The 26,984-nt window shown below is 50.3% G+C and overlaps 5 protein-coding genes across 5 annotated transcripts; 1 reads left to right on the plus strand and 4 right to left on the minus strand.

Annotated features, from left to right (window-relative positions):
• Window positions 1-16: 16 nt before the first annotated feature.
• H257_09572 (hypothetical protein) lies at window positions 17-8,887 on the minus strand (the record flags this gene model as incomplete). Its single annotated transcript, XM_009835816.1, has 7 exons — window positions 17-37; window positions 82-4,420; window positions 4,469-7,417; window positions 7,465-7,627; window positions 7,673-7,832; window positions 7,885-8,151; window positions 8,219-8,887. 7 exons carry the CDS (start codon window positions 8,885-8,887, stop codon window positions 17-19), a joined length of 8,568 nt encoding a protein of 2,855 aa, XP_009834118.1.
• Window positions 8,888-9,705: 818 nt separating this feature from the next.
• H257_09573 (glycerol-3-phosphate dehydrogenase (NAD(+))) lies at window positions 9,706-10,858 on the minus strand. The gene has a single exon (XM_009835817.1). The coding sequence runs from the start codon at window positions 10,820-10,822 to the stop codon at window positions 9,749-9,751; it is 1,074 nt and encodes a 357-aa protein (XP_009834119.1). The 5' UTR covers window positions 10,823-10,858; the 3' UTR covers window positions 9,706-9,748.
• Window positions 10,859-11,417: 559 nt separating this feature from the next.
• Window positions 11,418-13,397, plus strand: H257_09574 (hypothetical protein; the record flags this gene model as incomplete). The annotated part of the gene is made up of 4 exons (XM_009835818.1): window positions 11,418-11,480; window positions 11,595-11,726; window positions 12,132-12,615; window positions 12,823-13,397. 4 exons carry the CDS (start codon window positions 11,418-11,420, stop codon window positions 13,395-13,397), a joined length of 1,254 nt encoding a protein of 417 aa, XP_009834120.1.
• A 2,154-nt stretch (window positions 13,398-15,551) lies between these two features.
• On the minus strand, window positions 15,552-16,229 carry H257_09575 (hypothetical protein; the record flags this gene model as incomplete). The annotated part of the gene is made up of 1 exon (XM_009835819.1): window positions 15,552-16,229. The coding sequence occupies one exon, from the start codon at window positions 16,227-16,229 to the stop codon at window positions 15,552-15,554; it is 678 nt and encodes a 225-aa protein (XP_009834121.1).
• A 1,986-nt stretch (window positions 16,230-18,215) lies between these two features.
• Window positions 18,216-20,358, minus strand: H257_09576 (hypothetical protein; the record flags this gene model as incomplete). The annotated part of the gene is made up of 1 exon (XM_009835820.1): window positions 18,216-20,358. Exon 1 carries the CDS (start codon window positions 20,247-20,249, stop codon window positions 18,216-18,218), a length of 2,034 nt encoding a protein of 677 aa, XP_009834122.1. The 5' UTR covers window positions 20,250-20,358.
• Between the last annotated feature and the right edge of the window lie 6,626 nt (window positions 20,359-26,984).

The following is a 26,984-nucleotide window of genomic DNA, read 5'->3' on the forward strand; positions in this document are numbered from 1 at the left end:
CGGCGCAGCCACGACGTCAGTGGCCACCGTTGCATGGCTTTCCACGGATTCAGACGGTGCCGCCAATTCCTGCGGATGGACTTCCACAGATGGCGTCGCCTCGAATTCCTGTTCTTCCACTGGAGTGTCTGCGGTTGGCAACGCAGCGTCGGGGGTTGCCTGCGTCTCTTCCGGTTGATCGAACTCTTCATCCTGGCCATACGAAGCTCCTTCGTCGTGTACAGGCGAGGGTTGTGCAGGCTCGTCCTCGGTGGCCTTGTCGGTGGGTGTTTCCGCTGGCGTGGCCTTGTCAGCGAATTCGTCGGCATCGTTCGCATACGCTTGAATGTCGTCTGCCACGACGTCCTCCTTGACCGCGCTGTCGACCGGCGCAGCCACGACGTCAGTGGCCACCGTTGCATGGCTTTCCACGGATTCAGACGGTGCCGCCAATTCCTGCGGATGGACTTCCACAGATGGCGTCGCCTCGAATTCCTGTTCTTCCACTGGAGTGTCTGCCGTTGGCAACGCAGCGTCGGGGGTTGCCTGCGTCTCTTCCGGTTGATCGAACTCTTCATCCTGGCCATACGAAGCTCCTTCGTCGTGTACAGGCGAGGGTTGTGCAGGCTCGTCCTCGGTGGCCTTGTCGGTGGGTGTTTCCGCTGGCGTGGCCTTGTCAGCGAATTCGTCGGCATCGTTCGCATACGCTTGAATGTCGTCTGCCACGACGTCCTCCTTGACCGCGCTGTCGACCGGCGCAGCCACGACGTCAGTGGCCACCGTTGCATGGCTTTCCACGGATTCAGACGGTGCCGCCAATTCCTGCGGATGGACTTCCACAGATGGCGTCGCCTCGAATTCCTGTTCTTCCACTGGAGTGTCTGCCGTTGGCAACGCAGCGTCGGGGGTTGCCTGCGTCTCTTCCGGTTGATCGAACTCTTCATCCTGGCCATACGAAGCTCCTTCGTCGTGTACAGGCGAGGGTTGTGCAGGCTCGTCCTCGGTGGCCTTGTCGGTGGGTGTTTCCGCTGGCGTGGCCTTGTCAGCGAATTCGTCGGCATCGTTCGCATACGCTTGAATGTCGTCTGCCACGACGTCCTCCTTGACCGCGCTGTCGACCGGCGCAGCCACGACGTCAGTGGCCACCGTTGCATGGCTTTCCACGGATTCAGACGGTGCCGCCAATTCCTGCGGATGGACTTCCACAGATGGCGTCGCCTCGAATTCCTGTTCTTCCACTGGAGTGTCTGCGGTTGGCAACGCAGCGTCGGGGGTTGCCTGCGTCTCTTCCGGTTGATCGAACTCTTCATCCTGGCCATACGAAGCTCCTTCGTCGTGTACAGGCGAGGGTTGTGCAGGCTCGTCCTCGGTGGCCTTGTCGGTGGGTGTTTCCGCTGGCGTGGCCTTGTCAGCGAATTCGTCGGCATCGTTCGCATACGCTTGAATGTCGTCTGCCACGACGTCCTCCTTGACCGCGCTGTCGACCGGCGCAGCCACGACGTCAGTGGCCACCGTTGCATGGCTTTCCACGGATTCAGACGGTGCCGCCAATTCCTGCGGATGGACTTCCACAGATGGCGTCGCCTCGAATTCCTGTTCTTCCACTGGAGTGTCTGCCGTTGGCAACGCAGCGTCGGGGGTTGCCTGCGTCTCTTCCGGTTGATCGAACTCTTCATCCTGGCCATACGAAGCTCCTTCGTCGTGTACAGGCGAGGGTTGTGCAGGCTCGTCCTCGGTGGCCTTGTCGGTGGGTGTTTCCGCTGGCTCGGCTGACATGTCTTTGTCGATTTCGCAGTGTGCATCGGATGGTATGAAGTCGTTGGTGTACTCGGCAGCAATGTGCCGATCCGAAGGGATATCATCTTCTTGGTCGATAGTGCTGCAGGAAATATTTTCCCTGGAAAATGAGGTGTCTGGGTCTTGTCTAATTGATTTGTTCTTGGTGCCGTCGAGGCCAGTGTCATTTGCCACGCTGTGTATTTGTCGTGACAAGGGTTCGATGTCAACCGATAATGGCTCATCCTGGCTCTCGCTCTTCTTGACAAGTTTGTCCACGACTGACGATACAATAAACTGCACGGCCGCAGTGGCTTCATGCGTGCACTGGTTCGATTCTTCGTTTCGAGTACTTGAATCCGCAGGAGCCGCCAAGTGGAGGTCTTGATTGACAAGTGTAGGTTGATCGTTGCAGACGGCGTGTTGGCTCTTCACCCATAGTCCTGGATGTGGGAGATCGAATTCGATTTCGTTGACCACCTTTGTCGCCGTCGTTGGGATGATGTCGTCGTTGATTTGGGTGGCGTAAATAGTAATGTTCTTGAGGTCTTCGTTGTTTAAGGATGTCTCTAATAACTCGTCCTTGGTCGAGGGGCTGGATTCTGGTTCAATCGCGCTACGTTTTGTCGCTTGTAGTAGAATCCCCTCCGTCATGCTTTTCGCGGCAACTTGCTCGGCCAACAACGTAATTGACTTGGTGCCAACTGCTGGACATTTCATTGTCGATCGATTCGACGATTCAATGGCACAGCCATCCGTCACTTCGATATCGTCATCATGAGTGGAATGTAATTCGTCCTGCATGTGCACCGTTCCGTCTGTGGATTCTTGAAGTTGGTTGGATGCTTGAACAAGTCCATTGTACAAACACAACAAGACAAATGACTTCGCTGTCATGGCCACTTTGAATGAGATTTCATTGTCTTCGTTGTCGGAGCCGATGGTGTCATCGACTTGCGATCCAGGTAATGAAGCGCACTGCGGAGTCTGCAATACGCCAGCCATATCTGGTGTTGTTATCGATTCTGGTGATGTACCAGGCCGTTCGGCGTGGAGAGGGCTGGTGTCGATAGTGTCCGTAAGCTGAGAAGTTGATCGGTTTGATTCTGGTTGATGTGAGCTCGCTGGCATGATTTCCACCAACTCGAGTTCTGCATAAGCCTGCATCGACGATTCCTCCCGTGCGACGACTGACTCGAGTACGATTTCGGGTTGACCAGTTGGTGCTGATGTGTTAGAGGTTCCAGGTGGTCCAACAATGGCTAAGTTGGGGAAGGATGCATAGGCTACGAGGGCATTTGTCATCGCTTGATCAACAAACTGCCTTGTCACAGGTGGTCCAACAATGGCTAAGTTGGGGAAGGATGCATAGGCTACGAGGGCATTCGTCATCGCTTGATCAACAAACTGCCTTGTCAATTGGGATACGATCGTCGTTGGCGTCAACGGCCGAATCGTGGATGCTCGCAACGGCGGAGCAATCATTTTATGCGACAGTGGGGGCACAAAGTATGGTACGTCAGATCGTCGTTCACGCGGTGCAGTCGCACGAAACGACGAGGCAGGGCTTGGGGGGAAAGGACAGCACTGACGTTCCGTGGAATTCGAGGATGCGGCAGCTTCCAACGCCCTTTGAATCACATCGTTCACAACCAGCACGGCCACGTTCGTGTGCGCGGGCGTGATCAGTAATCTTGAAAGGGGGTACGCGGAAGGCATTTTCAACAGGGGTACGACAGGGACGATGTCGCTCAACGGATTTGGGTAGTCGTTCTCCGTTGTATCGTTTGCTGACTCCTTGGGCTGCACAATTTCAAAGACATCCTCGCTGGCCGGTGCCATCCCTCCAAGAGGGACAAAGTCCTGCCGTGACACCACTCGCTGAACCCCTTCGATTATGGACTGGTGCACTACGAGACTAGCTGTCGACGCCGACAATGACTTGACAAGTTGCAGCTGTGGATTGGCATTTCGGTATATTAACTCGTCACCAGGAGTGTCACTATTATGGTGGACAATGTTTGCATGGATTGATGATACCTCGGGGAACGCCGACACAACTTCGGCGAATTCAAAGGCTGGAATCACCACCATGTTTGTACCAGGGCAATCCCAAGGCTGGCTCTCTGCAAGTGCAATTTCGATGTTTGCATCTTGAACGCTTGGGCCCTCCTCGGGTAGCTGAGGTTGGAGTGAAGCTGCAATCGCCAATGCACCTTGTACGGCCGCTTTTATAAAGCCGTCGACTGCCCCTCCTGCCACGGAAAGAATGGCCAGCGCCCGTGCAAACGGGTCTTCCTCTACACGTGTGGCAAGTTGATTGGGCGTGGCTCTTTGGTCGTTGACGTTTTTGAGGTTTAGTCGATGGAGCGCCTCATCCTCGGGCGGGTTGAGATCTATGGCCGGCAACGTTTCACTCGACGAGGTAGCGTCGTCGCTTATGCCAGAACTTGTCTGGGCCTTCATTTCGTCAGCACAACGAGCTTTCGATTCCACCTCGGCATTAGTAGCTGATGTTTCAGCATCCCTTTCGATATGCCTTGCTCCATCGTCGTTTTCGAAGCGACCTGCAACACTGTCTGAATCTGTGGCTTTGACTTCGTCCTTGGCCTCGCTTGTTGCAATGGCATCGCGGGATCCATTGAAGTTGTCATTGAGTATATGCCTAGAGTCGACTGGTGATTTTTCGCTGTACAAGGTGTTGTACTCTTGCCTAGCGACAGTTATATCGCCTTCAGTTGTCTTGGTAGAGTCAATGCCCGAAACTTCGAATTGTTCGTCCTGTTTTGTCTCTTTTGCGTCGGGCATCCTTTGATCTTGCCGCACCTCGTCGCTTGATTCATATGCAATGGCATCACTTGCGGCACCTACTTCTTTCGTCGAGTTCTCCAGTGTGTCACGATTCCGGGGCTCCGATGTAGCTTGGTCAAGTGTCGATTCTACTTGCCCCGTCAACAAAATCGCCGTCTCATCCACCGAGTCTGCCACTTCGACTTCGTCGTACTTGGCACTTTCCCGGGCGGCCGCTGTCGCTTGCTTGGCTTGTTGTCGATCGAGATTCTCCGTTGTGGACTGTTCAATTTCGATCGCATGTGGGCCACTCCGTTCTGGTGGAACAGCTTCGTCGGGTGTTGGGTCCCCTGTGCCTCCGGGCACGGCCGCCACGGTTTGGCTTGGTTTCCGTGGTTCTTGAAACCACGACGAAACAAGGTCGCCGTGGAGGTCGGTTGTGGCGCCACTCGTTTCTGCATCCGCTGGCGCAAGTACAAGACCGGCTTTTGCGACCCGGATCTCCTTCAATCCGTTCGAATACTTCAAGTCGTAGCTACCGTCCATGTGACATCGACACACTTTAGCGAATTTGCCGTTCTTGGTCACGTCGTCTCCCGAGGCAAACACTGGCGTCTCGGCACGATGTAGCAAGTGGATCGCATCTTCCGGGACGCGGAGCTCGATCGCGTCGCTTTCAAAATGCACATCGTACAACGCTGTCGTTTGGCCTTGAATGTGCACCCGCGCCACTACGCCTGGCAGGTACTTGGACTGGCCGCGCACTTTGGCTTCGACAATGTCCCCAGTGTGCCACAATGGGTAATACTCGGCTTCGTGGGGGGGCCACGGCACGGACCGAATCAGCAACGGGGCCACCCCAGTGGCGACCTCGCCTGATTCAAACTCAATGTCGTACGTGCCATTGAACCGACAGTTGGTAATCAGCCCCTGCGCGTACACGTGGGATGTGGGGGGGCGCGCTTCGATGCGTTGGTGCCTCTCGAAGGATTCATCTTTCGCGCAGGGTCGGAGGCTGTCGGGTGGGACTTTTTCCTTGTCCCCGTTGTCGTACAAGACTGTGACCAGTCCCGTGGTGTTGCTGACCTTGGTGATTGTTCCAGGCATGCTTCTCGCTCCTTTGACCACTTCGATGCGGGCGTCGACTGTGTATGGAACAATGGGTGGGGGAGTCCGCTTGCGGATGAGCTCGGCCGCGACAAAAGTTTCAATGTCGCCGTCGTCGTACTTGATGTCATACGACCCATCCAGTCGGCATCGCAGGATCGTGCCGTTGTAAAACCGGGTATTGCCTTCATATTGCGCTTGGACCAAATCGCCTTCTTCGAACTGCGGTCGTTCGTCCATATCCCCCAGCGCTCGAATCATGTCTTTGTCTACTCCAGTTTCTCGCTCGCCGTCGTCGTACTCGACGTCGTACGTGCCGTTGGACCGGGCACGGGCGACCTTGCCTTTGTAGTACTTTTGCCGCCGCTTGTAGCGCGCTTCGACCTTTTGACCCACCTTCCACCCCGCTGGGGAGTTGGCCTTGTCTTGGCGTTCGTTTCGGCAGACAAGAATAATCAGGTTGTGGCTGACGTTGCTTTCGGTTTCCCCGTCGTCGTAAAGAACATCATACGACTGACTGTTGTCTGTCACCCTGGTAATCACCCCAGGGTAGAACTTGGACTTGCCTTTGTACCGTGCTTCGACCACGTCACCTTTGGTAAACTTGGCCGGCAACGGCGACACGGTCGTCGGAGTGGGTGTCTCCAGGAGCCGTATCCAATCCACTGGGACTTCGCATTCTTGTTCGCCGTCGACGTAATCCACATCAAACGATTGGTTGTCCCTGCTGCAACGCGTGATCACTCCGGCATAATACCTCGCCCCGCCGTTGAATCGGCATTTCACTTTTGCGCCCACGGTCAGTGGGTGCTTTTGGCTCAGGGGGGTGAATATGCCGTTTTGCAAGTTGACTGGGGTGGTTGTGTCCACCGGGTGGTGTGGTTGCGATGGCTTGACATGGGCAGGCGGGGGCATGGCGGGCGACGTCCGTGCTGGTGCCGCCACGTACACTGGATCCAAGGACGTTTCGGCTTTTTCAATCATGCGGTGCAATTTGTCGGCAAAACTGATGCGACTCAGTGGCGTGAGGGGGTCATCATTGACGGCTTCAAACAATTCCGTGGCAAACGACTTAAGCTCTGCGAGGGGACTGGCTGGCACGACCAATACGTCCAGTCGATCCCTCTTGATTGGTTGCGTGGTGGCCATGGTAGCTGGACGAACGGCGGGGGGGTCAGTAATAGCCAGCGGCAACAACTTGGACGACGAGTGCGGGCGAAGCAGCTCCGCCATGGGCTGCCGCAGTTCTGTCGAGGCTGTGGTGGAATTTAAGAACGCGTCGGGTTGCTTGGTGATTGAAGGTTTCTTTCGTGAGGGGCTCGATCCCTGGCGCGATTTCGAAGCCCGCGCCGTGGCGACGACATTCGAGGCGGCATTGCTGGACGGGTCAAAGCCGTACGTTTGGAGCAACAGCTTTTCTCGGGTGGTCGGTTCCTTCTTCGTCGCCCCACGTGATGGAGAAGGAAGGGGGAGGTTAGTCGTCAAGGAGGACGCTTTGGAGGTCTTGGATTTCTTCCGTGCCGACGCGGGGCTCGCGGGTTTTGATCGTTTCAACGGTTCTTCCTCGAGGATGATGCGTGCCGTTTGGCGTACTTTGGTCGACGGGGATTGGCGCATGGACGCGACTGCCAGTTCCCGCGTCGCCGCGAGCGAGTACTTGAGGATGCCTTCGTGGGATGGGTATTTTGCCATGACAATCGACAGGTCCGCGATGGCATCGACTTGACGGAGTACTTGAGCGATGGACTTGTTCAAGGACAACAAACTAACCCACAAGTCAACCCCCATGAACTGTACACTTTCGCGACGTACCAAAGCAGCAACGTGCAAATCGAGCACGAAACTTTTTTATCGTCCAATTTCAAGCTCTTTCGCAAAACGTGCACTAGCGTTCGAATGGTCAAGTAGTCGTCGACGGGGTCGACGATGGCGGCGGCGACGGGGGCGCCGCTGTGGTCGCACACTTCCAAGAGCACTACAAAACACTCATTTGGGACTTTGCTTTTGGCACGTGACGTACCTTCGCTGGCGTAGAATTGGACTTGTCGGGTGTGGTTGTTGATGTCGTGGTGGTTGACGAGCGACGCCGTGAGCAAAGGCACCACATTTTGCTCCAGCATCACTTGGACGGCGTGACGACTGAGTTGTCCGAGAGCCGAGAGCGCGCCACTTCCCGACGCCTACGAAAACCCAATCTGTAAGTGAATATAAATTGAATCTGAGAGATGGAACCTGAACGATCGGATCGGACGGAAACGCGCGAAGGGCGACGGCGATGGCGGGAATGGCGCCGTTTTGGACAAACACAGCGCAGCTGTCGACGGACAGGTGGCACATCTTGCGAAGCAGGACAAAGCCGTAGCATTGGAGGACAGAATACAACTGATGGGACCGGATGATATGCAACAGAATGGTCTCGCCGGCTTTGAAGTGGAAAAAGTCGGCCGTGATTTGTGGCGCGAGACGCAGGAGTTTGAGCAGCGCGCTCAGTGCTTTCTTCTGCTCGAAAACGAATATGCATAAGACCCACAACATATAAGGACGACTGTTTTAAGAGAAGTCGTACCACACAGTGAACGTCAGCATGGATGGAAAAGAGATCGTCCAGAATACGCTGGATCTCGGCTTGGTGCTCCATCACTTGGTCTTCGGACTTGAACAAGTGTTCAGTGGTCGACTGGTCGTCGTCGCCAAAGGTCTGGCGCTTGGTAAGCAACGTGGATGGATCTGCCGTGGTCAATCTCGCGTCGTCATGTGTAGAGTCGATGGCAGTGTGTCGTTGCTTAGACACTTTCTTGGCTTCGGCCATCTTGGTAAACTCCAAGATATCTGCCGTTGCAGGGGGACGCAACGCAAACGGACTACTTTCGACTTGTTTGAGAGGGCGGAGGCGGTCGGCGTCGATTTCGCACTCCATTTGGCCGCCTTCGTAGCTCACATCGTACAGCACGATTTGCTGCTTCTTTCGAGACGATGTGGTGGCGACGGCAGTTCGGATGTGCACGACCTTGCCGCGCTTCCACTTACCACGGGATTCTTGCTGGATGTCCACGACTTGACCAAGTTGAAACGACGCTGTAGCAGCCTTGGAAGAAGTCGTTGCCGTGGAAGGGGTTGCCGATTTCGACGATGGCTTAGCCGAGTAGTAGGTGATTTGGATCTGGGACGATGACGGCATGCCTTTCTTGTTCGCTTTGAGACCGCCGTCCGTGGTCTTGCCTCGCTTCTTACTCATGATGAAGCGGAGGAATTCGGCGCACGGATACTGGTAAGGACGACTCTTTGAGGCGACCGACTGCTGAAATGCTGGGTGACCCTGGAAAAGCCAAGTACTTGCAACCACCTTCTGAACGGGCCGCCAGGCGTTTTGTTTTTGCCGAAGCGGCGCGTGCTTAGATTCGGCACGGCCCTCGTGGGTTGGCTGATTTTTATCCAATCGTTGTGCTTCTCATGACTGAAAACGGAATTGTTTTTTACCAATCCGATCACGCAACCTTTCGTGGTCGGCTTGCCGCCTTTCGTGTTGAAGATTGTATTGACTACAATTCCAAATACTACATAGTACACTGTAGTAGTACACGTGCAAGATAATCTGCGATCGTCATTCGAGAACTGGGCGATTGTCGTTGCCAGCAAATGCATCAGCGTCATTCGCATATGTTTGAACGTCGTCGTAAGCAGCAATGTCGACCGAAGCAACCACGGTACATCGGCGGCCTCCCCTATTCAGAATCCTAGCCAACTTTTGCATCATCAGGTAGTCAGTTGATCACGTCGTCTTGGGCATTCAGTCGTGAAAATATCCGCTGTCTTGAAAGTCTTGCCTTCAATGCGCATGCACACCCAGTGTGACACGACATCTTTCATCCAAAAGCTATGACAGTGTGCATGTAAGGATTTGGTATAGCACCACTGTAGCCGCACCACCATGTGGCTAATGTCGTACTGTACTATTAGTCATTACAGATAGCCCCCAACCACGACGGGAAATTAATGGTATTGGTTTCGTGGTTGGCACAGGTTTGCTTTTGTGTAGGAAAGGGAACAGGTGGATCCGGATTCCTATTTCAATATATATTACGTATCCAATGTTATATTACAGTTTGACAATGGTCGTGGGGTCGGCGCCTTCAAACGCAATGCGGTAAATCGCAGCAAACAGCGGAAACTCGGGCAACGAGTGAGTCTTTTCGATGATGTGGAACACTTCCTTGGCAGTTCCCGTGCCCTGGAGCTTCTGCCCATTCAGCACCGTCGCCTCCATCTCTTCCCACGTCACGCCCTTGTCTTTGACAAACAGTTCGGCACATTTGCGGTTCCGGCCGCCAAAGCATGTCGTGATCAGGTCCGCCACGCCGCAGCTCTCAAAGAACGTGTCCTCCTTGATCCCATCAAAGAACCGGTAGCAAAACTTCTTCATTTCAATCAGCCCCAACCGGATGATTGCCGCCTTGGTGTTGCCGCCGTACCCGAGGCCGTCGCAGAACCCCGCGCCCAACGCGACCACGTTCTTGAGCGCGCCGCACAGCTCGACGCCGTGGGGGTCCAGCGCGATGTTGACATGGAACGTGGGCGCGTGGAACAGTTGGCGAAGGATGTCGCCGTGATGCAAATGGTGCGTGCCCAGTGTCGACTCGCAAAAGTCGCCTGCCGCCACTTCGTTGGCCACGTTCGCCCCCATGAGCACGCTGCAGTCGATGCCGAGGCCATTGCGGATGATGTCCGAGACCAGCACGATGCCGCCGTTTTCGTTGAAATCGATGCCTTTGATCAGGGATACTGCAAACGCGCCTGGCTTCAACACGAGCTGGAGGTCGGGAAGTAGGCGCGGCAAGAACTGATGTGGCAGGCAAAACACGAGGATGTCCGCGCCGCGGGCGGCTTCCTTCAAGTCGGCCACCGCCACGACATTGGATGGGAGGGTGTATCCCGGGAGGTACTTGACATTCTCGTGGTCTTGGTTGATGATCTCAGTCAACTTACGGCCACGGATGAGCTCTTCAAACACCCACATGTTGATCACGGGTTCAAACATGGACGAATTCGAGACGCCCGTGTTCTCGCCGATGATGCGCGCGATGGCACATGCCCAGTTGCCAGAACCTACCAGGCATACCCGCAGTGGCTGGCCCGAGAGGTTGTGGTCGTATTGAAGCTTTTGCGCCACCATGGTTGTCGATCGATGGCCGCGCGTGGTAAATTGACGAAATTCCGGATACGGTTGGACAATCATCCGCTTGATTTGTTTATGACACACATAATCCGGAAAATGCAGTGAAGTATTGATATAATTACCGGAATCGTAGTGCAGGGGGCACTGCATTTTCGATTTGTTTGCAACAAAAATACTAATTTTATTCGAAACGACACACAATGTCTAAGTTGTACAATTCGAAAAAACAATATCGCGATGCAGGAAGAAAACGTAGTGGACACTGCACTATGTTACCAGCAGCCAATGAAAAGTCACAAAAGCCCAATGTATGTGGCCAATTGAATCGATTCAAAGGATCCCAAACGACGCCACTGCGATGCCTCGGCAGGAGGATTTCACCATAGCCAGTGCTCGGCGAAATCGCATCTCCCAACAAACGAGAAGTGGATACACATCTGGAATCAACCAAATCAAGAAATGGGTTGTACAGGCAGGACTGCACGACCTTCTGGGCCCATGTAGTGAGAGCCGAGACGGAACGACGCTGGACCGAATCACTTCACCTACAAGCACTTCCTCTCCTTCATAGAATGGACAGTCCAAAACAAGGATGTCGAGGTGGGAACAATCAGCGGGTATCACAGTGCCATCCAGAGCCTTTACAAGGACCAAGGTGTACAATTACTAGTGGAATATGGCGATGACATCAAGGAGATTTTTTCGGGTATTACATATTTTAATATTTTTGAGCGTTTGAGTTATGACAATTGTAATAGGACTACGAAAGAGCGTGGCCCATGGGCTTCAAACTGGTGAAAAAGTGTACCGAGGAAAGCGTCCGATGACGTTTGATGTTTTCGAGTCGCTGTGCGTAAAGAGCATGGCACTCAACGATGGTGGCTACGCGCATTTGTTCCTGGTTCTGTCGTGGAACCTTATGTGTCGCTCGAAATCAACAGAGACAGTCCGGTATTACACTATGTCTTGCTCAGGATAGTTATCTTTGCATATAGGTTCGATCACATGACGTGTGAGGATGACAGCATTGGTTTCACATTCATTAAAACCAAGACCAACCAGGAAGGTTGGAATTAGTATATGTTTGTTTATGCGGAATGTGATTTCATATATTTAATTAGGAACGAAAAACAAGGATCCAAAGCACTGTTACTCCAACCCGTTCAAGCCGGCGACATGCCTCTTTGTCGCTCTGGGGCTCTATCTTTCTTGCAACAGTAGGATGTCCCAACCAGCTTGTTCCCTGGTTCAAATCAAAAGGTGATTAGTCATGTCACACTCGAATCAAGTTAGATGATTTAATTAGGATCGCTTTGGAAAGTCACTTGCTGCGTTGGTTTGCGGGGGCAACTCAAAAGCAAAGAAGGACATTGGGACTCACTCCATTCGGAAGGGTGCTGCTACGTTTGTGTCATCGGGCAGCACCGGGGGTCCGTCAATTATCAGTGTGTGCCTTCGGTTTGGCTGGGCCCTCAGAAATGTCATGGAGAGGTACTTTCGGTATGAGGCAGCTGGTGACCAGTTCACTGGTCGGTGTGTGGCTGGACTATCATTGAACAGCGCTGATTTTGCTGTCCTGCCTCCACATTTTTCGGGTGGTAACGACTTAGTGGTTGGCCAGGCTGTCCAGATTATGTTTCCGTCCCTTTGCTCCGAAATCCACCTGGTTCCAATTTTACAGCTCATTTTGGCGAGTTTGGTGTATCACCGAAATTTTTTGATTGGGTCCTTGCCTCCTCACCATGCCTTGCTGTCCACATCGCTGTTTACGAATCCAGACCTGTTTGCCAGTCTTACTACTATTGTGATATCGGGCTCAACATCGGCATGCTTACGTGCCAGCGGAATCCCTCCTTATGTTGAAATGTACAGGAAATTGGAAAAAAAACGAGGTGATTTTGACATCCATGCCTGCCAAGATTTTGGACGACGTGCGGAGTATTGTCGAAGACCATGGTGTGGCGTGGCAGCTGGCAACATTACACGATCGGTTCTAGAGTCGTCTATTGCCAGTGCCTTGTCGTCCATCCAACAGTCAAATTGCGCCATGTCCCCCGCACAACAATTGCAAATTGATTCGCAGCCTCTGGTGTATGAGCCATTTCACTGGGGTGGCAAATTCCACAAGCTACCCCAGAATTTTGTGTTTCCTAGTGTCGATGCTGCAACAGCATGGAAATTATGGTGGCGTGGAAATATTCGCGAAAAAGTCTTGCCGTATCGAAAGATTGATACCCAAGATTTGGCCACCCGAGCTGCGAGAAACATGTTTTACGAGTGGAAATTTGTCCTGGAGAAACTAACGGACCATTTTGTGTCAGTATCAGGTCGTAACATGGCCCTCAACCCCTCGGAGCAAGAGGTCTCCACGTCGTTCGACACGGCGCGAGGCCTTTTCGACCAATTCTGCGGTGAAACATCAGCGAAACGTGTGCGGCGTGACGGGCAGCTCAAGATCACGACTCTTGTCCGTCTTCTCCGCCAACTCGAGCCTTCCAAGACGCCTCGGGTCTTCAAGAAGCGTAAACGCTCGGAGCAGCGAGCAGGTAGCCAGTCGACGACCATGCTCTGACGTGTACGAGGAGGTTGAATTAGTTCACAGAGGAGGTGGAATGGCAATCGTACATTGGATGTGTTTGCTTGTGCTTGTAGATGGTCCAGTGTACTGTACAGTAGACACTGGCAGGACGTGGCATGACTCGGCCGACTTGCAATGTGACCTGAAGTTGGAATGGTTCTTCCGTCGCATTCATGAATTCTAGCCAATCAAAAACTCTCTCAACAGGGATTGGCTGTAAGAATCGTTGTAGTGCAGGTTGCACTACGTTTTCCAACCACAACACATTATTTTCCCACCATTTTCACATAACATTGCAGGAGGCTGCGGGAAACGATCAACTTTACAATCCTCAAACGATATGGCAGTGCATAGTTCATCATCACCATACAACACACTAGAATCAAATCGAGTTCAGCTTGAGGAAGGAAGCAACATGCCCTGCTTTTAATTGCCATTTTGAAGGATTGGCATCGTCCTCAATTGATTGCGCGGAGTTGCTTGGCTCCTAACAAAACGGTTGCATAATTTTTTAAAATATGGCATTTAAATGTTAGAAAATTATAACATAGCATATCAATGTATGCTATAAATTATAGCTCAAGATGACAATAATTGTTTGTCATCTTTCACGCTACCGGTATATTTGAAGTTTTCGCGAAAATGCGTCTTTAATGTGCTGCTTCGTGGCACAGAGATGACCGATCAATGCAAGAACATGGTAGCATGTACAGCAGCATTGATACTACGTAATAAAGCGGCATTAACGGTGTTACGATGCTTGATAAACCCAAAGTAAGCTATATTTCAGTTTTTTGGCATGTTTGAGGTCACTTCACGCATGCTAAATAAGTATAATCACACCCACAGTAAGCTATATTTCAGTTTTTTGGCATGTTTGAGGTCACTTCACGCATGCTAAATAAGTACAATCACCACATATCACGTCTCGTTATATAGCCCGCAGCCATCTCTTCAGTTTTCATATTAAATGTATCACGCCCAGGCAAGCCATTGCTGAGCAATTCAACGACAAAGTCATGTACTTTCTCCATAGTTAACATTGATTGTCATAAATTATGACAAACATTGATGTTAACTTATGTTAACTTGATGCTATATTTCGATGTTATCTTTTAAATTATGAAATACTTATTTTATATTATAAATACGTAACGGTATTCTCGTGGAATGCAGTGGATACTTTTCCAAAGAGCATCGTAACTGAAGTCCATACGTATACGTTTTGAACAGCGGAATCGAATACAAAGTCGCCTTGCACCAAAACTCAACTCCTTCGTCTAGACATACGTTTATCCTCGCTCATGTCGCCAACGATGGCTATGTTCGTCATTTCCCGCAGCCTCCAGTATTAGGGAGATTTCGGAGATGAGTATTTTGGATAAAGATAAGGGTACGTCTGGTCCATTTTCTCGCAAAATGGAATTAACCAAAATGTCATTTTCAAAATGGAGGTAAAAGGTCCATTTTGTAATAGACAGATTTCGGAAGCACTGCCGTAGACTTCCCACGCACGGAAATTTTAATGCACGGGAAATATATGGCAGACCCAACTCATGATTTCGACAAAACTTATTTGCATTTACCACATCCGCATGAGGAACGATATCCGTATGCTTGCAAGTGTGGTGGCGAATCCACACCGCTCATAGTTCCCTGTTGTTGCATTGCGTAAGCTTACTCATGTGGCCCCATTACCACAACTGGCATCACGAAGGGGTCTTGTCACACACCTCATGGGTCCACAACTTTACTATCACTATGATACCAGTTTTTGCGTGCCACGTTGAGCAAGGGAGTGCCTAAAATATATATATGTGTAAAATATTCAGAGCAAGAAATGTAAAATACTCAGAGCGAGAAATATACGGAAATACATACCTGGAATAATTTCCAATTCGCTTCCGAGTTTTGCAACCTCACGAGTAAACTTCGGTTGCTTGTGGCACTTGTAGTCGTCTAGCAGTAGTAGGCTTGGGCCACCTTCACCAGCAAAAGGTTGCCAGACTATCTTCATCCATTCCTCGGTGGTCGGGTCGTCAAGCCAGGCGTTTTTCTGGCAACACGCGAAGACGTTGGCGGGCAAAATCTTCTCCAACGACGTATCAATGCACCGGGGACCCCTTTGAACACGACGTATGGCGGCAACTACTTTCCGGTGGCCGTGACCGCCAGACACAGGGACACACAAGGGTTGTGTGTGGAGCCGACGCGCGCGGAAACCGTCGTTGCACCTTTCTTCGAGATGGTCGTGTGCACCTTTGGCTTAAAGTGCACTGGGGTCTCTTCCATGTTGACAACTCGGTCCATTGGAACATTTTCCAATATCCCAAAGGGCAGGAAACGACGACTTAAGTTTCCAACAAAATCATTCATTACCTGAGTGACATGGTTCGACTTCTTTTGGCCTTGACGTGTTGGGCACCGAATGTACAGAGTGTGGCGCTCCATGAACTTGTATAACCAGTGAAACAAGCGCTTGTGGATACCACCGCAGAACGTTGGGTCAATGCTCAACGCCTTCACAATGAGCATGTTCGTGCTGACAGCAATGTCGCTGTCTCGCAACGTTCCACAGTACTCCAGCACTGCAGCTTCCAGTTCGGGCGCAGCAACCTTAGGGCATTCGCTCACGGTGAGTTTGCTTGGACGCTTGGAAACCGCTTGCTTGAGTTGGGGTAAATGTTGGATCCATCGCTGGATACCATGACGTTTGGCAGTTGCATAGGCCCTGCATGTGCCTTTTTGGTGCTCCATGACCACCGACAACTTGGTCTTGGCAGAATAATACTGCCTTTTACCCTTTGAAGGGGAAGGCGATGGCATGGTCGTTTCAAAAGTGACGACAACAAAGTCGCGTCTTCATCAAGCCAATCAAATTCAAATGAGGTCACACGTATTAGCCAATCCTAGCATCTTTTAATATTTGAAAGCATATGACTTTCTACACGGGTTGTACCTATTTGGATTAGATTTTGGTTACATTATTGGGGGTACAAGTCCCGCGGGAATACGGTATATACATTGACGTTAACGACCATTGACTTGAGCATTTTGGAGATCAATGTTACTTGGACTTTGTACACGATAGTTTTTACCATTCACAAATGCAAACACGCCTTCAACCAGGAGCTCGTTGGCAGGTCAACGTTGCCCAGTGCTGTTGTTGCCGAATCGTCGGACACCATACCGCGGCGTCTGAGATTCGGTCTAGAGAACGTCCGAGTGCCCGCTAGGCATTGGATATCACGCATGCTAAAGTGTTTGGCGATACCCCAAAGAGCTTCTACAGAGTTTTGTGTTGAACGGCTGCCGTGTAGAAGTGGAGGGTCAAGGCTAGAACAGCATGCTTGTGCTGGATCCTCGGAGGGCGTCCTCTTCGACCTGAACCGGACAACACTGTGTACTCTTGGTCAAATACTTGTAGCAAATCATCGAAGTCATCCGGGGGCAGAGAGACCGTGGTAAGGAACGACGGGGTGTTAGGGGAACGGTACATTGTGTACTAAGCCGCGGCAGACAGGTCATCATGCAGTGCCGCGTACTCCACGGCATTACATTCACGAAGGATGCCTCGGAGGTGAAGCATTTCCAATCGTCGTTGTCGGCGACGAAGTCATTGGCGTGAGAAGAGTAGGGCCGCTACGATAGCGGAAACCATGTCAATGATGCATTCGCATGGACCAATGAGTTTTAACCAATAGATTTTGAGTGTGAAAGCTATTTTGTCCAATTAAATCAATTGGTGAATTGTGCTTTGCGAGAATATTCGAGGCACCAACGATTCTTCTAGATTGGCCACACAGTCATGGGTTACTACGTAGTAAAAAATATACGTTATCCGGACTCGCAAATATGAATGTTAGAGGCACTTGCGAGATTTTTGGCAGTCACCCAATCACCGATGAAATCACCGGTGGGTATCTACCAAACTAACACTAATTGCGTTGCTTTGGATGAGGTTTTTCTTGTCTGTATGAGCGTTTTAGTTCAGTGGCATTGCCCAATCAACTCTGTCTGAAATGGATGCGAAGGGGTTAGGTCGTCGTGGGAGCGGTCAATTAATGGGCTATGTGCCCGATTCGGTCGATTGGACGGGGTTCGGAAATTCATGCCGAATCTCGAATACGTGGTGTGATTTTTTAGGGCCCGTCTGGATACCACTTTTATTGAGAAATATCGCGATAATTTTGCAAAATATTCAAGAATCTCAGCGACTACGATTTGGCGTGTCTGGATGCCATTTCTTGACCAAGTTATATTCCATAATTTTATCAGAAATATCGTGAAAACCACAAGAAATAATATTCTACTCATGAGTAGAATATTTTGACGATATTGACATTGCGCGTTGAATTGACTCGGAATGAGAAAGGCCATCGTGATTGCCTTCCTACGTCGATGGCTCATCCGCCGCCGCCTGGCCAAGGAACTCTTCGCCAGACAGATGGAGTACCACTACCTCGCCTTCGACGAAAGAGGACGTCCATCCTCAGTGGTCCTCTCTGGGTGGACGAAGTCCTCTGCGGCTCTGCGCTATCCTCTGATTGGCTGTTCATTTCCGAACTTTCTTTAATTCTATGGCATCCAGACACACCACCCAAAATCATTATTGGATCTTGAAACCCAAGAAAATCCTGCAATGTGTCGAAAAATGTTTTATATTCAATATTCCAATATCCCATAATATTGGTGGGTGGCATCCAGACGCGCCCTTACAGTTAAATTGCAAAGGTTGTGATTACGCCGATTTTGTTGTGGTCAAAACCACCACTCGATTTTCATCACTTCGAAGCACATCAAGTTTGTAATCTATTCCCACAAAACACACTTCTTGGTCGGGTTCATGGGCGAGGCCACAGGACAGTTGAACACCTTGGCAAAATCGACCGAGTTTTGAACCGCCCCGATCAAGCGGTGGCGACCAGGGGGGTGTACGCCGGTGAGATGAACCCGGAGGTTGTCGTCGCTGTTCTTTATGCACAAAGATTGAGCATGCCCGATCCAAAACATCTTGTCGCCTGCTTCCATGGTGTACTTGGTGGCATCGGCATCAGCGTGTACGTAGTCCCGGTACGCCCGGTATGCAACGTTGAGGCCCCCGTTGTCGGCGATTGCTTCCCCCAATGTCAATGCGCCGTCCAACTTGCCGAGCAAATCACCCGTGAGCTCGCTCTTGACATCCATGGATCCATACTGCTCGATGAAGCACTTGGCCTTTTCGCGGAACGTTGTCCTCGCGGCAGCCTTCCACCATGAATTGATTTTGCCGTCGCCGTCGAAGTTATGGCCACGGTTGTCGAAGCCGTGGGTGATTTCGTGGCTGATGGCAGCGCCAATGGCGCCATAGTTCACGGACGGGTCCGCATTGGGATCGAAGAGCGGGGGCTGCAAGATGGCGGCGGGAAACACGATTGTGTTGCTCGACCCGTCGTAGTACGAATTCACGGATTGCGCAGTAATCTTCCAAATTTGCTTGTCCACGGCTGTGTCGATATAAACTAGGTTGAACGCATTGTCGAATGCAGTCACCTTGTTCAGGTTAGCAATGTAAGCCTTGGGGTCAAACGTCAAGGTGGTGTACGTTTTGGGGTTCTTGGGCCCCCCCAAGAGGTGGGTAAGCTTGGACAACTTGGTCTTGGCGTTGGCGCGAGTGGTGTCATCGAGCCACCCCGCACTGTCCAGCCCGGTTTCGAAGGCCTCTTTCAGCTTGAACACAAGCGAGTTGGCGGGCGCGGAGGTGTCGGCCGTCCACACTTCCTTGAGGTAGTACGAGCCCAGTAGTTCGCCGATGGACGTCTTCACCTGACTGCGGCAGATTGTGGCCCGCGACGGGGGTTCTTTGAGGCCTTTAATCACCATGTCGTAGAATTTCGAGTGGGCTTTCGCGAACTGTGTTGACAGGAACGGCGCGTTGAAGTCGAGCACCTTGTACTCGATGATGATCTTGAGGTCGTCGACGGACAAGCTGCGGAGCAACCTTTCTACGGAGCCCAAATAACGGAAGTTCTTCACAACTACTGTGGTCGTGTTGGACCCTTCGCGGACGTCGAACCCAATCCCTTGCAATTGGAGTCCTAGCCCTAATGGGTACGACGCGTTGGCAGCGCCAAGCGGTAACCGGATATCGTTGGATGTCACGGCCTCTTGGAGCCTACGCTTGGACAGCTCTACCCCGGCATTGAGGCGTTCAAACGCAATCACGACGTCGATGGAGGTCTCCACCTCCTCCTTCGGGTGACCGGCTAGCATGAAGATCCTGCCAATGTATTCGCGGTACGGCTTTTCAACCCCGGCCCACGATTCTTCGTCGAAGTATTGTTGGTCAAACGGCAATCCCGAGTGTTCGGCTTTCAAGACGTTGCGGGTGGTTTCGACGGTGTCGGCTGAGACCGACAGCTTCACGAACAGCGGTACGCCGGTGGCCTTGGAGATGGCCGTGCCGCGAAAGATGGCTTCGACGGCCGATTTGGCGCTGCGGATTGCCTTGAGGTGGGCTTCGATGGGAGCCAAGCCCAAGCTGTCTATGGTGGTAGTGTCCACACACGCGTCATAGAACTCGGCGAGTTTGGGCAACTTGTCGTTCAACAATTTTTCGATCAGCTTGTCCGACGCAGCCTTGATCACGGCGTACGTGGCATCGATAGTACTTTGGTGGGTGTGGAGGTGGGTGTTATTGTACCACGTCCCGCACGAATACGAAAAGAAGTCGGTGCACGGATCCACGGTTTGATCCATGAGGATGGTCATCTCTGTCGGAAACTGGGAGATGGTGCCGAAAGCAGACGTGACACCGGCGGACAAGGCAGCCATAGCGGGCACGATGTTCTTGACCATGGCTGGCATGTTGAAGAATCACCAAGCGACCAAACAAGCTCGCGAATGATGGGGCTATCCATCGCGATTGGGACACGAAGGAGACATCTGGTGGATTGGTAGAATCCATGCACGAATGGCCCTTTCTATATTGATACGAATGAGATATCTGGTATTTGAATTCATGCATGAATGGCCCTTTCTATACTTTGTTCAAAAAAAATATAGACTTCAATGTATTCGAAGTATTCACTGGAATAGAATATACTGTTATTATTAATAATACTTCGAAGTACATCGACTTCAATGGATTGACTTGAACAAAGTATACTGTTGCCCCTGTACTTCAACGTTTCGTCCATACTTCCAACTCCCACCAAAATTTGAATCTGTCGTGCGCAGAGCTCATTTTTCGATTTACCTCAAGGAACGCACCCACGATGGACGCGCGGAGGCCATGGGCAGCATGGGCAGCATGGGCGTTGGTATGTGACGTCACAGCAACGATGCGGCATGTGTCGTTTAACGACCATTTCTATATTGAATTGACTTTTTATTGCGTGATTTCCATTATCATCGGGCACACGACACAATTCATCGGGCACATGGGCAATTACTTGGGCACACGGCCAATTATATCGGGCACACCGCCAATTATATCGGGCACACAACATCCGGGTGCCAAATTTCACGGGCACATTGCCAATTATATCGGGCACACAACCAAATATATCGGGCACACGACCAAATATACCGGGCATTCGTCCAACTTAACTGCAGAAAGGTGTAGTAATTGCAATCGCACTTGAAGTAAAGTGCGTTGTCCCTAGAATTTGCCGAGATAAATAGTGAATACAAGCTTTTTTTTAGACCATCTCAACGGTGTTTTTATTTCTATTTCAATTCGCCCCTCGACATTCCAAGCTCGCGTACGTAAAAAAGTTGGACCAAATTGGTCCATATTTTTTATGCCATAAAACACCCGATTCTCAAGAAAATTGTGGCATAATTTTTTGAACTTTAGTGACATCCAGACGCACAAAATTTCGAAAAATGGAATATTTCGATTTTGGCAACATTTCTTGGAAAAACGGCCATTTTATGCCATTTTTCGTGGCATCCCGCCCTTAACGTTACGTTATAATTTCAATATACAAATCGATTATTGGGATATTTCAGGCACTTCTTGGCACTAAAAGATGCAACTGGATATATTTTCCAACGCTACCCTTAGTTTTTTATTATTCGAGGGACTTTTGTGGTGGAGTGCTTCAAACGTTTGACATTTTAGTGCACAATGGCAGTGCCTCGGCTTCGAAGAAGTAAAACCGGGCCCCGGCTTACCACGGATGAATCCTCGACGCACGTGAAGTTGATCCAACGTTCGAACGACGAAGGCGGTGTGTTCCGTCACATGGAATTAAACGATTTTAACAGTAAACACCGATTCTTGTACGGGTATGCACTTCCATGCCAGTCGTCATCAGCGCCCCCCATAAGGGGGGCACTATGACCAAATGTCGACGAAGAAGGGGGTTCCTTCACCGATTGATCCATCGCGATCCGCGGTATCTCACGACGCCCCTCTTCAGCCTCTTGACCGCGGATGTATTTTGTGTGTTGTGTACACTGCACCGCGCCCCCATCCCGCGTCCAAGTTGAAGTGTCTGCTCCGTGGCTCCTCTAAAATCGTATAGCGCCGAAATGGTATTCATGCTGTGTGATTATTGTGGTAGGATATTGAATTGCATTTCTCGACTAAGTGACGACTACCGGTAGGTATCGCTCTCGACATCTCCTCGCTCAGTTGGCCAATTCTACTGGATATTGCGAAGCCCCACAGCTTACCACCCTTCACGACAGACGTGTATTTAACGGAACTGATTGCACTTTGAAATATGCGATGACATCGTTCAAGGTTAATACGCTTAAGAGGCTATCTCTTGCGCCTTGCTCCCACCCTGTCACTACACCGTAGCATTTACTTGCAGCGATGCCAACGGCGTCAAACTTGGCTTGGGTCGAGTCGAAATGACACGCACTTGTGAGGCAGACAGTTTCGCACAACGGTGACGGTTACACATTGGAGTGGAACCCCATCCAGGCCTTGCCACTCGAGATGAACGTTCAACTGCTGCACTCGTTGCGGCTTCGTATCCAAGGCACCCCCCTGTGTGCCAGACTGCAAACAGTTGGCGCCAGTCAACTCATCTTGTTGCCACCACTGGAACAAGAGATTGTGCGCAACTAGGGCGTTGTGCGAAACTGTCTGCCTCACAAGTGCGTGTCATTTCGACTCGACCCAAGCCAAGTTTGACGCCGTTGGCATCGCTGCAAGTAAATGCTACGGTGTAGTGACAGGGTGGGAGCAAGGCGCAAGAGATAGCCTCTTAAGCGTATTAACCTTGAACGATGTCATCGCATATTTCAAAGTGCAATCAGTTCCGTTAAATACACGTCTGTCGTGAAGGGTGGTAAGCTGTGGGGCTTCGCAATATCCAGTAGAATTGGCCAACTGAGCGAGGAGATGTCGAGAGCGATACCTACCGGTAGTCGTCACTTAGTCGAGAAATGCAATTCAATATCCTACCACAATAATCACACAGCATGAATACCATTTCGGCGCTATACGATTTTAGAGGAGCCACGGAGCAGACACTTCAACTTGGACGCGGGATGGGGGCGCGGTGCAGTGTACACAACACACAAAATACATCCGCGGTCAAGAGGCTGAAGAGGGGCGTCGTGAGATACCGCGGATCGCGATGGATCAATCGGTGAAGGAACCCCCTTCTTCGTCGACATTTGGTCATAGTGCCCCCCTTATGGGGGGCGCTGATGACGACTGGCATGGAAGTGCATACCCGTACAAGAATCGGTGTTTACTGTTAAAATCGTTTAATTCCATGTGACGGAACACACCGCCTTCGTCGTTCGAACGTTGGATCAACTTCACGTGCGTCGAGGATTCATCCGTGGTAAGCCGGGGCCCGGTTTTACTTCTTCGAAGCCGAGGCACTGCCATTGTGCACTAAAATGTCAAACGTTTGAAGCACTCCACCACAAAAGTCCCTCGAATAATAAAAAACTAAGGGTAGCGTTGGAAAATATATCCAGTTGCATCTTTTAGTGCCAAGAAGTGCCTGAAATATCCCAATAATCGATTTGTATATTGAAATTATAACGTAACGTTAAGGGCGGGATGCCACGAAAAATGGCATAAAATGGCCGTTTTTCCAAGAAATGTTGCCAAAATCGAAATATTCCATTTTTCGAAATTTTGTGCGTCTGGATGTCACTAAAGTTCAAAAAATTATGCCACAATTTTCTTGAGAATCGGGTGTTTTATGTAGGTTTGTGTTCACGTTGCAGTCTTGCACTTCACTAAGAAATCGAATATTTCTTCCAAAATTCAGCTGGTATCCAGACAACTTTGGAGATACTTCTTTTCTCCGTTTTTTCATGGGATATCAGACTTTCGGAAAATTTTGCAGACTTGGCAAAACAGATTATGGCATAATTTTATGGGGTGGCATCCAGACAAGCCCTAAGAATTGGTGATACTTTTTTGGCTTGTACTTCGCGAACGGTCGTAATATCTTAGTTTTGTATGAATGGAATATTAATTTACAAAATAGTATACCTGGGTGTCGTGACGCGTTTTAATTTATCAATCCTACATTAAATTTGAACGCATTATAATAATATACAAGTTGAAATTTGTATTGGACAACATAAAAATGAACATGGTTTTGAACTTCAAGGTGGTGTCCTGATCCTTTGGCTGAATATAATCATATCCAATGAAAACTCCTCATTACAGAATGAAGCCATTGGATTGGATATAATGACAACCGTTCGCGATATTGATGGCGTTCGCGATATTATTGGCGTTCGCGATATTGATGGATTACCTAAAGTGAAATCACCAGTTCAGACCTTGCCGACGAGCCGTGGAACGCCGAGTTACTGTACTCGGCTGTGGCGGCGTCCATCGACGCGCCGGTGGCTTCTAGGACCAACCGACGGCGCCACAGCCGAGCAGCATGCCGTTGCGGTGCGTGTCGAAGGGCAGCAGGGCGTGTGCGACTTTGTACGCGATCGACGCGACTCCGAGCGAGCAAAGCCCGTCGTAGATCCACGGCAACAGTTTGTTGTTGCAGATTAAGATACCCGAAATACCAGTCCATAGGTTCACTCAAAGCGGAAATCAAAATCAGCTACTAAAATAGTACTGTACGTGCATAATTCAATGGATGAGTTGGCAGACGATGGCTACATGGCCTCACCGTGGAGTGGACGATGCGAGGTATGAAACGTCCACTGTATGGTGAGGTCATGCACCGGTACAGTAGATAGCTAAACGTACAAACAGCTTTCAACTATACATTGGTACCAGTATCAATTTGCCCAACGTAGTTAGTTCATGACCCATAGCCGAATCGTTCGCAATTTCGTCGCCGTAGTCGTCCAAGTTGGGTACAGAACCTCGCGAACACAGAAGCCTGCTGCGGTCGCAACAACACGGCATCGATATTCTTTGCATGCAAACGCATGTAACGTTACGCAAAGTGCCATTCGACGGGTGAGAGGCACACGTTTTGCCACTTTGTTAGGGAGGCCGGCGGCCTTCCGTCTGAAGGTTGATCCCCGATCAATTGTCGCCTGCATCATCGACACTTGCAAAACCTCTCTAATATTGTAGGTGGGCCGCGGCAGGTCTGGCAGCTCGAACTGATGGATTTGGTGCTTATAACGAGTCGTGGAGACAACCATATCCATCAATTCGTGCAGCCAGACCCGCCACTGTGTGCGAAGGGCGAAACGAGCCTGCAATTATACCATGGTGTATGCGTCTGACAACTTACACTTGATGTATGCCGACACTGCTACTTCGTCTGTGAGGATTGTGGAACGAAGTCGTCAAGCCATCGTCTTTTGTGGTGTTGTACTTGGTAAAGTATGAGTGAAACCATTACTGTAGTTCTTACTACGTATTGTGCTTTTCATGTAGTTTGCCCGTTGTTTAACTGCGTTAAACAACCAGACGTTTAAAATAATATAAGCCCGATTGAATATAAAACAACGCTAAACACAAGTTCTGCATTTCAGCAGAATAAAACAGCGCTTACTTTATTAATAGTACTTACTACTACTACCGGTAGTACAGGAAGGTGTGTTTGGTAGTTTGTTTCGTAAGAGCCTGTTCCAACTAAAATCTCGAATGGGGTATGGTGCACGTCAACTATAACTACCAACTTTTCACAAAATTTTCTGACTTCTATTTCATATTCATTACTCAAAATTTCAGCAAATTGAGACGTAGAATCGACAGATCTCAATGTGGTGAAGAAACTCTACGTCTCAGATTCAAATTTGGTGATGAATTGGTCGTCCAGAAATAGATATTTAACCTAACGTGACGGATCAGTGAGCAGCCGAATTTGACCTGCATTCATTTGACCATAAGTACTTATCTCGTGAAGTTCAAATCGCCACGATCGAGCATCGAATAAGTGAAGTACAGTACTGTACACATGTAATATACTACGTAGTATCTCTATAAATTTTTACTACGTAGTACTACTCTGGTCCGAACAAATGTATCGACATTTCTTGTCATTGGCGGAATTTTTCTAATTCGTCAGCTTCAATCAATCTAATTGGCTCACCAGAAAGCGCGAGATCTCTGCTTTGATTGGACGTATTATGAGCAAACAAAGACCATTTTCCTCATGAGTTATGGCGGAACGAAAATGTTGCCTCCTTGCTCAGCAAACATAATGACCCGCTGAGGTTTCAAAATCAATTTTTATCCCTCGTGCTCAATACACTTCGTTTTCTAAACGTTTGACTGCACATGGAAAACGATATCGAGCGTGTGGAACCGATGTCGCCTCTCTCTCCGCGATGGCAGTCTCAAGGCCGATGTCACAGCAAAATACAAAGGTAAAACCTCTCAAATATAATAATTGAGCACAATAATTTCCTGCGGGTTTTAATGTTAAGAGGTGTTTGAAATTAGGAAATACGAATCGCAAAATGCTTCGTACTGACGACGAGATCGAGCGAGCCATCAAGGCCGTCCCGATGCACGCCCGCCAAACCATGCGTACGTTAGCGGCTCAATCAGGCATCCCGAAGACGACAATTTTCCGTCACATGCAACGCGCCAAGACGTTGAAGAGCAAGACGAGCCAATCGAAGCCATACCTGACAGACGCGAACACCGTGCAACGGATGCGTCATGCCGCATCGTTCCTCAGGCCGTCGCCAAATGGGACCGTTTTTGACAACATGCACTCTCAAGTGCATGTTGACGCGAAACGGTTCTTTTTGACGACGGTCAAAAACCGGTACTACGCCTACGATGACGAAGAGTTACCTAAGCGCCAGTTGAAATCTAAGCGCTTCATCACGAAAGTGATGTTCCTCGCGGCGGTGGCGCGACCAAGATATGATCACAACAAGAAATGCGTATTTGACGGGAAGCTTGGTGTGTAGCCCTTCGTGGAGACTGCCCTGGCGAAACGGAGTAGCCGCTACCGGCCAACGGGTACGCCAGTTATCGTGCCCCAAACGGTAACTGGGTATGTCTACCGCAAGATGATTCTTGAGAATGTGGTTCCAGCTATCAAGTTAAAGATGCCAAAGCATGACCAGAGTAAAGTAATATATTTGCAGCAAGATAATGCGAGTCCACATAATGGTGTGACAACGCAATTGCTGCTTAACTCTGGTGTTTGCGGCATTGAGGCTGCAAAT

This window comes from Aphanomyces astaci, assembly GCF_000520075.1.
Source record: "Aphanomyces astaci strain APO3 unplaced genomic scaffold supercont1.23, whole genome shotgun sequence".
NCBI classification, from domain to species: Eukaryota; Oomycota; class Saprolegniomycetes; order Saprolegniales; family Verrucalvaceae; genus Aphanomyces; species Aphanomyces astaci.